At 55.4% G+C, this 14,777-nt stretch overlaps 1 protein-coding gene across 2 annotated transcripts in view; it reads left to right on the top strand.

The window, feature by feature from the left end:
- Positions 1 to 14,777, top strand: part of RGS3 (regulator of G protein signaling 3) — a 60,669-nt gene that overhangs the window by 20,544 nt on the left and 25,348 nt on the right. For both annotated transcript variants that reach the window (XM_050320037.1, XM_050320038.1), the window contains one exon: positions 3,951 to 3,991. In XM_050320037.1, coding sequence (XP_050175994.1) covers positions 3,951 to 3,991 — 41 coding nt within the window. The remainder of the gene's footprint in view (positions 1 to 3,950; positions 3,992 to 14,777) is intronic.

Raw genomic sequence — 14,777 nt, 5'->3', positions numbered from 1 at the left:
GATCACGTCTGGAACAGCCTCTCAAGCCCCTCCAAAGGGGATGGAGGTCCCTACAACACCGAATGGCCCCCCATGCACCAGGAACCCAGCACAGCTGCTGTTCAGGCAGCTCAAGCCCTGGTGCTTTGGGCAGGGCTGCTTCAAAGAGCAAGAAGATGTGTGTCCCTTCTGGCAGGGCTTTTCCCTGCCCTGCTGACGGAGGGAACGATGCAGGAATAGGAACAGGCTATTGCTGAGCACAACAATCGGGACATCTCCGGTACACTCAGGACCATTGTGCTGTTTCCTGTCCCTGCGCTGGGCGAGAGCAAATCAGCCTGATCTGCTTCACAATGCGCTGTCTTCCTGCCTTAGAAGCTGCTGATGAGCCCTGCTGCAGCCAAGGTTCCCAGGGAGACAGGCCTGGCTTCCTCACTAGACACTGTGGGAATTTCCACGCTGGGATCCTGCTCCCCCTGGGTGGGCGTGCTGGGCTTTGGGACAGAGAGGCGTGTTCCTGTTTGCAGCTGGCTGAGCACCCCCATCTCCACCCAGGATCCTGCAGACGAGGACTTCTCATGTGCTGCTTCGCTGTCCTTGGCATCCCAACCTGCTGTGTCTTGCAGCTCCAAGACAGGCCAAGAGGGTGGTTTATGGGCCTTCTGTCCTGCCACAGCTTCTCCTGGCTGGCCCAGGGGGGCTGGAAAGCACCCATGGCTTGCACCCTGCCACACTTCCCCAGGGACCTGTGTCACAGTGGGGGACAAGCCGGTCCCCTCTTGGCAGCCAGCTGTATGTGTGCCCTCTGTGCCCTCCCAGCACCCTGCCCTGAGCAGATGTGAGGATCTGGGGGTCAGGGTGTCTGCCCTCACCCTGGGCAAAGGAGCAGCACCACCACCTTCCCTCTGCTCCCTTCCTTTGGACCTGGCACCAGACACACACCACCTGAATCCTGGGTGTTTTCCACGGGCTGCACAGGGAAGTGGCAGAGCCAGGGCGGTGCTGGAGCTGTGTAAGTCAGCGTGGGTGTGCAGGATGAGGCTTAGCTGAGAGGGGGACGTGTCCCCACAGAGCTCACACTCTCCCCTGGGTGCTGAGCACGCCCTGGCACAGGGACAGTTCACGTTGCTCTGGAAGCCAAGCCAGTCCCCAGCACAGCACAGCAGGAAGAGAAGGAAATATCCTCAAGTGAGTTTTTTAAATCCTGCTTTCTTCCTTTTAGTTTTCCCCTGAATTTGGCTGACAGTGTGTGCTGTGCTGCTGTCACAAAGATGTGGGGAGCATCTGCTGCCTCTGTGGTGTGAGGTTGTGCCTCTCTCCATGTCTTTCATGGTCTCGGTGTTCATCCCATGGCTCCAGGGCACATCAGGCTCTGGTGCTCCAGCCTGACCCTCCTGGAGGTTTGAAAATGTGGAAAGAATTCCCTCCTGTGGAAGGAATCCTGGCAAACCTGGTTTTGGTGGAATCTGCCCCCGGTCTGCCCTTCCTGGCTCTGCCATCACCCTCCAGTCTCCCCTCGTGCCTTGCCAGGGCTCGGCCCTGGCTCCAGCCCAGCTGCTGGGCTGGGCAGTCTCTGACCTCCCTTTGTGCTGCCTAAAGGCAGTTACTGGGAGAAAATGGGTATTAGGGCATTCCTTGGCCTAGAGTGGCTCCCTGCTGTGTGTGTCCTGTAGGCACTGGGCTGCTTGGCCATGGGCAGCAGCAAATCTTGGAGGGACAGGGAACAGGAGCTGCTGGCTGTGGAGGTTGTGCCAAGATTCGTAGCTCAGTGGAGTGGAATTTGGAAGGGAACTTAATTCTGATGGGTCTGGACCTTGTCAGAACCAGAAGGAATCAACAGGAGCCCAGGGTTGTTCCCTGGGCTGTTACACCCCACTGTCACCTTTCTTCACTGAGGATGACTTGTTCCTCACATCACCCAGGAAGATACAGCTCAAGCTCCTGAGGGAACATGGCTGGGATGTGCTGGTCTTCTGTAATCTGCCTTGCAAGGCACCCTGGAGAGCTTTGGTCGTGGTGCAGGGAGGAGCAGAGCCTGGCTGAGGAGCTGGGTGTTGTACTGCTGACCCCTGGGGAAGGAGGAGCAGCAGCAGGGGACGGTGGACTCGTGGTGTGCCAGCACCTGGTTGAATCCTGCCTCCAAATCCTCCCATGGCTCCCATCAGAGACTTGGGCTCAGCAAGGAAAATGTTCCCTGATGGTCCTGCTGGGATTTATGGAAGAGGGGAACAGTGAATGGTGTTCTGTGGTGCAGAGGTGAGCCATGGGCTCCCAGCCAGGCCCGTTCACCACGTGCTCTTCAAGGGTCCAGCACGGCTCTCCTTCTGGAAGTGGAGATTTGGAGGGGCAGCCCTGGGGCCAGGCTGCTTCCCTGACCCTCAGCTTGGCCAGGGGAGCACAGGGAAAGTTTTGGGAACACACAGGGGTTCCTCATGGTGCTGGGCTGCAGCAGCTGCTGTGACACAGTGTCCTGGTGTCTCCTTGGTGATTTTCCAGCCCATCTCCTGCACTGTGCTTTAGAAGTGAAGCTGGCAGTGGAGACAAACCTGCAGCCCTCCAAAGGGCAGGTGGAAGAGACACCCAGCAAAGGGCTCCAGACCACTTCTTCATGGGTTTCTCATTGCCCATGGGGTGACTCAAGAGGCATCTGAGTCCCTCAGTGGGTTACAGCTCTTATCTTGCCATTTGCCTGCTGCAGCAGCAGAATTGCTTTCCTCTGGGGGACAGGGTGTTTCCAGCACTGTGCAGAGCCTCTTCCCACTGAGCACAGCTCAGGCTGCTGAAATGAAGCAGAGCTTGTGCTGACACTGCTTTCAGTGGGATCTGCAGCCGTGCCCAGGCTGCAGCTCTGATCTCATGGCACAGGTAATGAGCTCGTTAAGGGCATTAGGAAAGCTGCAGGCCTGTGGTGCTGCCAAGGGCAGAGCTGGTGCAGGGCAGAGTGGTGTGAAGGAGCAAACCAGCTCCTGGAGATGGGCTGTCCTGGTTTGGAGCTCAGGTGAGCCTGTCCTGCTGCAGCTTTGTGTCCTCCTATGAGACTGAGGTGTGCCAGGAGCTGCTCCCCTCAGGGCTGGGCACACACAGAGGCCGGGGCAGATCTTCAGGGATGCCTTTTTGTTGGGTACAGGGAAGGTCAGATCTGCAGGAACCAGCCTGGTGGAGCAGCTGCAGTATAACCCATCCCCTGGGACAGCTGGCAGCAAGTGAGGAGCTGCACTGGGCTGCTCCATGATTTGGCAAGGTGTGGATCAGTGTTGGTCATTGCATTGTCTGCAGCACCGTCTCCTTTCCCAAAACTGTGGAAGGGCAGGTTCCTTGGCCAGGTCTCCCACTCTGTGGGAGCTTGGGGGCTTTGCCCTCAGCCCAGTGGAGCAGGATGAGCTCTTCCCTCTGCCCATGTCAGCCACTTCCCATTGCCCTGGGATTCGGCTCCACGTCCTTGGAGAGTCACTGTCCCCAGCCACTGGTACGATGGAGGCTGGGACAGACAGGAGGACAACCAGGGCCACCCAAGGGTGTGGGGCAAGAAGCTGGGAATGAGCAAGGATGTGGGGAGAGGAGCTTCTCTGGGAGCAAAGTGCCCACAGAGGTGAGGTGAGAAAAACCCATCCTTGGCGCCCAGGGTGGCACTGCAGGACCTCCACACCCCGGGGAAGGTGCCACAGGCTGCATGTGCCAGGGCAGGTTGGGCAGGAGAGCCAGCACTTGGCCTCTGAAGGAAACAACCCCTTTTCCAGAGGGATGATCCCAAAGGAGAATCCATGACAGCGCAGTGAGCCCATGCAGGATTCCACGGCCGGGCCCGCCCCGGCAGATGCCACAGACATCACCCAGCTCACAGCCTGGTACTGCAGGGGCACAACAACAAACATCCATTCAGTGCTGTCCCTCAGCCAGTTCCTCAGCCAGTGGCTCCACTGGCAGAAATGCAGCTGCAGCTTCATTCTGATCCTGCTTTTCCTTCGTTCCAGGTTCAGAAGATCGGAAGTTCTGCCTCCTTTACCTTGCAGAGGTGAGTGGTGCTGTTTTCCACCTGAACTTTGTAGTTGGGAGCTGAACATGTAAGGCCAGCTCTGCTCCCTTCTGCTGGGGCAAGGAGCACCGAACAGGCTGATTTTAACTTCCTTTTTAATTGATTTGCCAGAGTTCTGGGAAAGAAATGTAATGGCTGTGGCCGGGATATATGAGTAAGAAGCTGCTAAAAGGAGTGTGTGAATGAGGAGGCTGGGCAGCACTGGGACAGGCTTCTTTTCCCCTTCCCCCTGTGGATCTTCCTTGGGGCATCTCACTTTTGTTTTGGGGTTCTTTCACCTAGGGGCAAGTTTTCCTTGTCTTTATTTTTGAAGGCATCTTGCTTTTCTTGTCTTCAAGCACCCAGGTTTGAAGGCCTCAAATACAATAAGGAAGCTCAGTCTAAAAGACAGAATTATAGCTCTAAACCCACGTGTGGCTAAATGCTCTGACCTGAGGAAAGCTCAGCTGGTCAGGGCATGGTTCTAAGAACACCAGGGTTGTGGGTTTGGTGCCCACAGGGCCACTCACTTAAGAGTTGGACTTGATGATCCTTGTGGGTCTCTTCCAACTCAGAATATTCTGTGATTCTGTGAACCAGGTTTGGGGTCACTCAGACACTGGCACAGCCCTGTTTGTGCCGTGAGGCAGCCAGGGAAAAACTGCAAAATTGGTTCACACTGACTGGACCTCCCTAATCATCAAACACTGTGGGTTTTTTTCCTTTTCAAGTGACTTTGCCGTGTTCCTGCTTTCAAGGCCTTGCATTTTCAGAGGGGAAACGTTGGATCTGGGAAAGGTTCCCCAGGGCACACAGGAGAAAGGCAAACATTGCTCAGCAGCAGCACAGAATAATGAGCTATTGTGGAAGTTGGGTGCAAATGCTGCGAGTGGAAGTTGCTCACCTTGAGTGGCTGGAGCGGGGCCAGGGCACGGCCGGCTGACGAGTTCCCTCTTACGTTTCCTCTTGTTCCTTCCTCGTCTCCCCCGTCCCTCCCTGGGGCAGGGGCTGAGCTGCTCCTGGGGTTTTGCTCGGTGTGTGTCCCGGTGTGACGTCAGCCTGGCCTGGGCTCCCTCCCAGCTAATCCTGGGCTGTGACTCAGGTTGGGGATGAGGCACTCGGGCATTTTCTCAGGAAAAATGCATCCAGAGCCTGAGATTTCATTTAGGAGCTCTGGGCCCCTCAGGAGAAGGGGCTGCAAGAGAGCTGGCTGTGTTTCATGAGCTCTTGAGAGGTGAAGGAGCTGTCTTTGTCAGGGTGTAATGAAGTGCTGGGCTTTCTTCTGAGGGGCCTAATTGGCTGTAAGAGCTGTGGTGATGGAGATTCCTGACATCCATTGTGGTTGGAGTGCAGGAGTTGGGTAGAAAATGGGAAATATTTGCTTTCCTACCTGCATGCTCCTCCTCAGAGGACAGTAGGTCTGGACTGACCATACTGATGGGATTCTGCAAATCCCCTCTTGTTCCTCCTGTTTCCCAGGGTGTTTTGGAGCAGGTCACAGGTGGAGTGGGATCTCCCTGACCCACAGTGACCAGCAGCTGTGCCTCGTGGGTGTTCCCCCCTGTGCTGTGCCAGCCCAGGCTCTCAGGTGACACTGGGACAGCCCCTGGCTCAGGGATGACACCTTGCCAAGCAGGATGTTCCCTGTGCCATCCCTTCCCTGCCAGCCCCCACGGGGTTGCCTTGAGGCTGCACTGAGCCAGGGAGATCAGCACATCTGGCTTCAGGGTGAAGGGGACAGTGAAAGTCCAGCTGTAGGTGGTGGCTGGAGCAGGAGAGCAGCAACCTCTCAGTTCTGCAGCACAGGGGTTGTGTGGCTCAGGGGACTGCCCTTGGTGGGGTTAGACCCTGGGTGAACAGAGACAGGCTCTTCTGAAACGATGGGATGCTGTTGAGGGATGCCTGTGGGATGGTCCCCTCAAAGACATTCCTGCAGGATGGCTGCTCACAGGAGCATTGAGGGGGATTTTGGGTGCCTGGCTGGGCTGGTGGGAGTGTGGGTTTGGGGTGTGAAGGTTATTTTTGCAGTGGGCTGGGTTTGAGGCATGGCCTGCAGGGGTGGATTCCCATGGAGAGGGGCTGGCTCTGCTTTGGGGACATCCTCAGGCTGCTGGGAGTTGGGGTGCAGGGGGGTCAGGAGGGCACCCCTGGCAGGATGGGGGGTGGCACTGGCACACTCTGGCACCTTCAGGGTCCCAGAGCTGTGGGGCAGCAGTGCCCTGCAGCTGAGTCCTGCTGCCCACCCTGGGGGTGCTTGTGGCAGCTAGGAAGGGGAAGGATGGATAAGAAAGGATAAGGAGGGATAAGGATGCCCAAGGGAAGGGTTAGGGTGCACGTGCTGATGTGGCTGTTTGGTCCCGTGTCTCCCTGAGGGCTCTGTCCCCCTCCTGGCCTGCTCCTGCCCTGCTCCCTGCAGCACATGCTCCTTGCCTGGCCTTACCAGCAGCTCTGGACCTGCCAGGAGCCTTCTGCTGGCTCAGCCCTTGCAGCTACTCCCCCTGGCTGGGGGTGGGGGCTCTGGGGCATCGGTGCTCAGTGTGATCTGAACTCCTGGGCAGACACATCCCTTGTGCTGCTGTGACAGGGCTGGGGGATGCTGGAAGCTCCTGTGCTGCTGTTTCTTGCCCACAAATCATCTGCAATGAGCACTAATGTGTTTAGTGCTGCTGTGAGCTCAGAGGGAGCCCGGGGGCTGGGCTGACACTGCCTTTGCTGAGGGGAGAGCTGTCTGCTGAAGCCTGGAGCTGCAGCCTCCTGCTGCTGCTCATCTTGAGGGTTCCTGAGTAATGTTCTGACCCATGAGGTCACACATTTGCATTTGCCTGTGACGTGATCCAAAATGAAAGCACGTCCCCATGTCTGGGAGTTGCTTAATTTATTTTAAACAAGAGAGAAGATTTCAACCTTGGGGGAGTGTCACAGAAAAGCCTCTGGTAGTCATCCTGTCTGACTGTGTGCAATAAATCACTGCACAGAGTTTAAACCCTGCACAGTGTGGTTATTTGCAGGCACAGAGCTAACACTGAGCCTGGTGTGGGTTCCAGCACAAGGGGTGTTTGTTTTACAGGCTCTTCAAGGTGTGGATTGCAGTGTTTGGAGATCCTGAGTGCAAGTGGCCCTGGTTCTGGGCCAAATACAGGTTGGTGTTGGAAAGAATGCAGAAGTAGAGGAAGGTTCTCCTCTGAGCTGGCCCGTTTGGTGAATTTGTTCCTTCTGGTGGTCGTGTGGCAGCTCTGGTAGTCCCAGCACATACACAAGATTTTGGAAGTGAAGGTGGTACATTTTGATCTCAGGATCAGGCAGCTGTTCCAATGCTCTGCCACCCTCCATGGAAAGAAGTTCTTCCTCATGTTGAGGTGGAACTCCTTGTGTTTTAGTTTATGGCCATTACATCTTCTCTAACTTTTCTATTTGCCAACTGATGTGTGCAAAATTCCTGCCACTGTGTTCAGACCTGGCCTAGGGCATCATCCCTTTCAGGATTTTAAACCCAAATAGCACAGTGTGTGTGTTTCTGTTGAGCAAAGCCTGTCTGCAAGAGCTTTGCACTGATTTGAGCTCTGGAATTGAGTGCCACTGGAGGAGGTTGCCCAGAGAAGCTGTGGCTGCCCCAGCCTTGGAAGTGTCCAAGGCCAGGCTGGACGGGGCTTGGAGCAACCTGAGATAGTGGGAGGTGTTCCTTGGCAGGGGATGGAATGAGATGAGCTTCAAGGTCCCTCACAGCCAAACCAGTCTGGGATTCTGTGATCCAGTGTGGACCCACATTCCTCACCCCAGAGGACCTGGAGTGTGGGGGTTTGGCCCCATTTTTCCCCGACCTCCCCAGTGCCATTCCCTGCAGGGCACACCCCCCTCCTGGGGTGACATGTGTAAAACCTGTCAGAAGAACATTTGCTGCCTGGTGGGAAGGAGCAGCCTCAGAGGGACCAGTGTGGAGCCCTGAACGTGGTCCAGGGCTGTATTCACACCCTTCCCTGCTCCGGAAATACCCTGCTGAGAGGAAACTGCACATCAGTGGTTTATTGCATTGTTAGATGTGTTTGATTCAAACCCAACATATTCAGACCAAATTGACTTCAAATCAAACAGCTCAGCAAGTTTTTCCTTTGAAAAGCACTTGCAGATTTGATCTTTTTTCTCTGGAAGTTTTCATCTGCAGACACTGGGAAGAAAGAAAATCTTTCCAGTAGCAACTCCTTGTGCTGCTGTGATGAGCAAATTGATGCTGTGAATCTGTGCTGGAGCTTGTTTTGCCCTGGAGATGCCCACCTTTACTGCCCAGGGAGAGCCTCTGTCAGAGAAATGCCACTGTCCCCCTTTGCCCAGGTCACAGAATCCCAGACTGGTTTGGGTTGGGAGGGACCTTAAAGCTCATCCAGTGCCACCCCCTGCCATGGGCAGGGACACCTTCCACTAGCCCAGGTTGCTCCAAGCCCTGTCCAACCTGGCCTTGGACACTTCCAGGGCTGGGGCAGCCACAGCTTCTCTGGGCAGCCTAATCCTCTGTGCCCTGGCTCTGTGTGGGCACATCCCTGCACCCACAGGTGCACAGGTCCCCTGTGGACACTGTTCCTGTTCCCACCCTTGGCCTGTGTCCTGCTGCTGGCAAGGGAATGCTCAGTTTTGTCAGGGCAGGCTCAGGGTGGATCTCAGGGAAAGGTTCTTCCCCCAGAGGGTGGTTGGCACTGAACAGGCTCCCCAGGGCAGTGGGCACAGCCCCAAGGCTGCCAGAGCTCCAGGAGGGTTTGGATGATCCCCTGGGGCACTTGGGGATGGGCCTGTGCACGGCTGGACTTGATGATTCTTGTGGGTCTCTTCCAACTCAGCATAATCTGGGAATCTGTGATTTAATGCCCTTTGGGACGTGGCATTGTCCCAAAGGGAAAGAGCAGGGAGAACCCAGGTTCCTGTCTCCATCCAGCAGATCTGAATGCTGGAAAAGTGATTTCCTGATGGCACAGAGGATGTCAAGGCTCAGGGACAGGCTGGGACGTGGCAGGGATTACACGCCTGGGTGATTTTGAAGTTGGCTGTTATGGACATGTCACCAGGAGCTTTTTTGGGCAGTGTCTTGGCAGATCTAGAGGGCACTTAGGCAGATGGTTCAGTGAGAGGGTAAATGGCAAAAGGGCTGGGCAGGGGCTGACATCAAACCTACATGACTGAGTGAACAGCTGAGGTGAAGCTGTTTGGTAAGGAACTGTAGGAAGGGAAAAGGGAGAAGGGAGAGGAGATGACCCTTTGTGTGGGAAATGGGCTGTGTGCTCTGGTGGAATTGTACCTCGATTTACTCTGATTTGTGATAGGAAAAGAGATGGTGTTTGTCAGATTTGTGCCTGTAATTTGTCTGATGGGCTTCCAGTGCAGCAGAGTGAAGGATTCCCTGGGCTGGAGGGAGTGGGCACTGCAGACAAGGCTGGAAGGGTTGGGATCACTCACAGGACTTCAAGTGGGGACAATCCAGATGACCAGTTTCCTGACATGAATATGAAGCACAGTGAGGGAACATGAAGTGTATTCCTCTGCCTTGCTTTTCCTGTTCCCAGTCCTGGCCAGTGGGAAGAGGGACTCCCTCTCCTCGAGCCACTCTGCTGGTGCTGACCAGGAGATGTTAGCAGATGAAAAATCCTTTCCTGCTCTCTGCCATTTCCTTTGCTTCCTCCGTGGCTCATTTCTGGGATGCTGGAGAGGTTCCCCAAGCCTTGAGTCATGCAGCTCACGTGAGAGCTGGACACTCACCCTGAATCCCTCTGGCATCTCACACAGCAGCAGCTTAACCCTTTCCTGAATGGGGGTTTCCCTTGTCCTCCCTCCAAAGGGGAGCACCTCCCAGCCCCTGGATTTCTCTGTGGGATGCTGACAAGTCCAAACTGCAGGTGCAGAGGGACAACCTTAGACCAAGTCTGCCAACATTTGGAAAAGTCCTTCTGAAGGATGTAGTGACATGAACCCACGTGCAGATTACCCTGGGTTTGTGCATCTTTACACAGCTCAGCCTGAAGCTGAGTTTTGAGATAACCAAAAAATGTGTTCTTTTTTCCCCCCAGCTTTATTTCTGGGGTCACATTTCCCAGATGCTGGCAGAAAGAGGAGTTGATTATGGTGCAGTTGCAGTCCTGCAGAGATTTTAAAAGGCCCAGGCACCATGGGGTGATTTCAGAGGGTGCTGGGACTGTCTGCACAGGCTGGAGCTCGCTGTCCAGGGGGCTGTGCTGGGATAGAGGAGTGGAAAGCTCTGGGGCTGTGTTGGCAGAGGGTGGATAAGCTTGGTGTTGATGCCACTGGGGCTGCTCAGCTTCCCTGAGGGGGAAGGGTGTTTGCAGAGCAGGAAGGTGCTACACCTGCTCTCTGTTTGCCAGAGTGGTGTTTTCAGCACTAACTCAGTGCCTGGCTTGTCTCAGGGTTGGGGAATTCCTGGGAAGGCTGTTATCTGATGAGCCACTTAACCACAGCCTGCTGGCCTGTGAAAACAGACCAAGCCCTGTGTCCTCACTGGCTGCTCCAAAGTGAGTGGAAAAGGCTCTTCAGGAGGGCTTTTCCTCCTGGAGGTTTAGCACAGATCACAGGCTGGTTGGGGTTGGAGGGACCTTAAAGCTCATCCAGTCCCACTCCTGCCATGGGCAGGGACACCTTCCACCAGCCCAGGTTGCTCCAAGCCCCATCCAACCTGGCCTTGGACATTCAGGGATGGGGCAGCCACAGCTTCTCTGGGCACCCTCCAGGCTGTGCCATCACACAGTGCTCCCCAAAACAAGCCCCACAGGGATGAGCCATGCAGGGATTGCTGTGCCCTGCCCTGCAGCTCCCTGCACATCATCTGCTGCAGCACTCCTGCCATCCTGTCACCTTCTGGTCATCCCAGATTTCAGTGGGTACCCTGCTGTGGCTGCCAGTGTTTGTTCTTTGGGCACCACCAGTGTGCCAAGCAGTCCAAAGACCACAGGAAGAGCCGTGGTCCCTCCCACCTCCCTGGCACGGAAGAAAACTGAACTTTCTCATCAGACCTTGCTCGTGGGGCACGAAGTAACCAGGCAGCAGTTGCCCTGTTTTGTGCACAGGATATTCCCAGGGCTGGTGGAAGGTTTGCTCTGTGATTTAAAGCCATTGTAGTCTGGAGCCCATTTCCGAGGTACTTCCCCTCTGGGATCTCTGCTGGGATTGGCCCCGGACCAGCACTCGGAATGTTCGAGGCCAGGGCCTGGCAGGGCTGGGCTGGGAGCCCTGTCCCCAAAACACCCTGCCCTAAACCTGAGGGGCACAGGAGCCCGGGGCAAGGAGCAGAAGTGCATCCCCTCATCTCTGAGGGGAACATCTACCCCAGGACAGAGCTTGCCCAGAGAAGCTGTGGCTGCCCCATCCCTGGAAGTGTCCAAGGCCAGGTTGGACGGTGGTTCCATGGAAGGTGTCCCAGCCCATGGCAGGAGGTGGAACTGGATGAGCTTTAAGGTCCCTTCCAGCCCCAACCAGTGTGTGATTCCATGACCATGGCCACCCCAGGAACGTGTCTGCTGGCACAGCCAGGGAGACAGCGGTGAGAGAACAGCCCTGGGCTCTGCTGGGCACCAGCTCAGGGCACTGGAGGTGTCAGGCTGAGTCTGTGTCATTGTCATTATGACCTTTTAGCTTTGCAGTGTCATGCAGAGCCCCAGGAGAGCCATGTTTGCAGTGTGGGGTCTCAGTGTGCAGAGTTTGGGGATGTGGTGCTGTTCTCTGGGGGCTCCTCAGCTGCTCTATGGGCTGCTGAGCCAACAGACCCTCCTTGGGTGGTGCCTGCTGGGGTAACCAGGGGCTGGGGGGGCATCTGCAGAGTGTGAGCTGTTCCCAGGGAGCAAAAGGAACCTCTTCCTGCAGCTGCTCCCTGCCTGTAACAGGGCCTGTTTGGGGCTGGTGTTGCCCAGTGTGGGCCTTTCCCTGCAGTCCACGCTCTGTTTTCCCCCTGCTCTCCCACAGCAGAGCGCTGTGGGTGCCCCAGAGCAGAGTGTGGGCTCACACAGCACCTGCAATAACATGTTTTTCCCAGCCCTGGGGGAGGGCAGGCGGGCACAGAGCCACTGGCAGCCACTTCAGTCGCTGCTGTATCTGGTGGCAAACTCCCCTTCACGCCATCTGCATCCTCCTTTCCCAGCACCGTGAGATTAAACCCTGTTTTCTCTTTGTAAATATTGGCAGGGCCGGGGCAGCCTCCCTGAATGAAAACAATGGTGGGGAGGCCAGTTCCCAGCATGTGCAGGGCCTGGCACAGCCCCTGCTCACCCCCCTCCCTGCCCCAGCTCCCAGTGTGGACAGAAGCTTCATCCCATATCCCAGGCCTTCATCTGGCTGCATCCCAGACGACTTTGCTAGCAGGAACCTGGGCTTTGGAGGCAGCTGGGGGTGCTCAGCCCCTGGGGGCTGGGTTGCCACTGTCCCCAGCACATTTTCTGGGGGGAGCAGGCTGGTGGATGTACTGCAAAACCACAGCTGTAGTGATGGGACAAGGAGTACAGGTTGAAAGGGGGCAAATTTAGGTCAGATGTTAGGGGGACATTTTTTACTGTGAGGGTGGTGAGGCCCTGGCACAGGTTGCCCAGGGAGTCTGTGGATGCCCCAACCCTGGCAGTGTTGGACAAGGCCTTGAACAACCTGGCCTAGTGGGAGAGGTCCCTGGCAGGGAGTGTTGGGACTAGATGATCTTAAAGGTTCCTTTCAACTCCTTAACATTGTAGGATTCTGTGGAAGAGGGAGAAGCAGAGCTCTTCCCTCTGGAAATGCGTGTTGGAGAGTTCAATGTCACTGTGAGGGAATCAAGGGCTGGGATCTCACTACACAAAAATGATGGCAAAATATATCCAGCTTGGAGAAATGTAATTTTGGCTGGTCATGTCCCCCCTCAGCCTTGCACACCATTCCCAGGACACACATTGGGGTAGTTGCCTTTCTCTGACTTTTGGCACAGGGGGCAATCTCCTCTCCTGGCTGGAGTTTTCCCAGGTGGCTGGGGCAGGGAGTCTGCAAATGGCTGAGGTGGAGGAAGGGAGGGAAAGGGGCACTTTGCTCTCAACAGCCAGCAGGAGCTGAGCATGGCTGGATGTAAATTCAATCAAAGAGATGGACTGTAATTGAATCAGAGAGGGGCTGCAGGGCAGGGGGAGGTGAGCTGCCGTCTGTCACCAGCAAGGGGATATGAGATGTCCTTGGAATTGCTCTCAGCCTCGCTCCAGGGGAATCACAGGAGCTCTGGAGGGCTGGGAATGTGTGGTGGTTGCAGCATCAATGTGGGCACTGCTCTCCTTGCAGCTGCACTGATGGATTTGAGGCTCTGCTCAGCTCTTGCCTCCTTTCACTTCTGGCCCCAAGTGCCATGAGATGCCAGCCTGGATTTCCATCCCAGTACCCACCCTCTGAAAGTGGGAACAACTGAGAACCTTCCTAGGGATGAGTGGGTGGCACAGTGGTGCAGCCTGGGGAACTGCTGGCATGGGAGTGGGAGAGACTGGGACATCTGGGATGGCAAAGAGCCCCATGACTCTCCAAGGATGCTCAGAGCATCATTCCCCCCCGGGATCTGGGGGGTGAGGGGGAGCCCCACCACCCTGTGTCCCTGAATCCCAAACCTCTCTTCATTCTGCATGTGCTCAGGAATTTTCATGCATTTTCAGTGTTTAGGCCTGTTTCTGCTGTAGGAATTGATGTGGTGAGGTCCAGACCTAAGAAAGCTCCAACCTTGTCTCTCATGGAAGTCTCCTTGGAGGGGCAAAGGACCAAACCAGAGATCCCTTTCCCTGGAGGTGGCGTGGGAGCTTGGTTTATTTACCACTTCAGAAGGGATTTTGGATTAAACGTGAATGAATTCACATCCAATGCAAACAGTGCTTTAAATGGTGTGACTAAAGAGCATTTCCCCTTTTGGCTGTGTTGTGTCTCTGGAGTCACAAAGCTGCAGGTTCTCTCTGACCTTTCTGGGAAAAAACAGGCTATTGGGGACCTGCCCTTCTGGAAGGAAATTCTAGGGGGAAAGGAAAGGCCTTTTTCATGCCTCTTAGTGAAAGACACTTTTTTCTTTCTTTGCAGTCTGTCCTGAAGTCCTGCTTTTGTATTTTTTTTTTTTTTCTTTTCCCATCTGGTCACAGAAGGAGATGATCCAGCCTTGGGCATTTCTGGACCCTTTCTAAAGCAAAACCTGCAAAATCCCAACAGGCAGCAGATGTTACTAATGCTTAATCTTTAGCGTGAGAGATAGGCAGTTTGAGGGTTGGGAGATGGTTGCTGAGAGAACTTGGTCAGAAAGTTCCTTAAATGAGTGAGATTTGGCCCAAAGAAAACCTGTCCAAGAGGAACAAGTCCATATCAAAAAAGGACACATGCAGGGAAGGGGCGGTGGCACAAGAGAAGGTGGGCTCAGCTGGGATGACTTCCCATCGTTTCTCTTCATTCCTTCCTTGCTCACAGAGAGTGTGTGACTAGAACTTCATCCCCAAATCCACCCCAGAGTGTGCACTAAGTGAGGAGCAGGATGGGGAGGCTGCTCTGGAGCTTCCCTGAGCTCGGTCTTTCCTCCCTGCCCCACCCAGCCCGCAGGCTCTTGTTCTCATCAGTTCATGCTCCGGTGCCTCGTTTATGTTTGCATACGGCAAAGAGCAATTTCCACCCTCTAAATTAGCTTAATAGACCCGTTTCCACTCAGGTGGCCCAGGGAGCAGAGCTGCTGGGGCTCTGCCCGTGCTGTACCTCTGCACTCCTGCTCTGAAGGCAGGCTCAGCTCCCCCGCACCACTCAGCCCTTCTCCCTCTCTCTGGAGGAGATGCCA

The sequence above is a fragment of the Myiozetetes cayanensis genome, unplaced genomic scaffold, assembly GCF_022539395.1.
Source record: "Myiozetetes cayanensis isolate MyiCay16 unplaced genomic scaffold, myiCay2020 scf23, whole genome shotgun sequence".
Classification (NCBI taxonomy): domain Eukaryota; kingdom Metazoa; phylum Chordata; class Aves; order Passeriformes; family Tyrannidae; genus Myiozetetes; species Myiozetetes cayanensis.
This window is presented reverse-complemented; position numbering and strand designations above follow the sequence as displayed.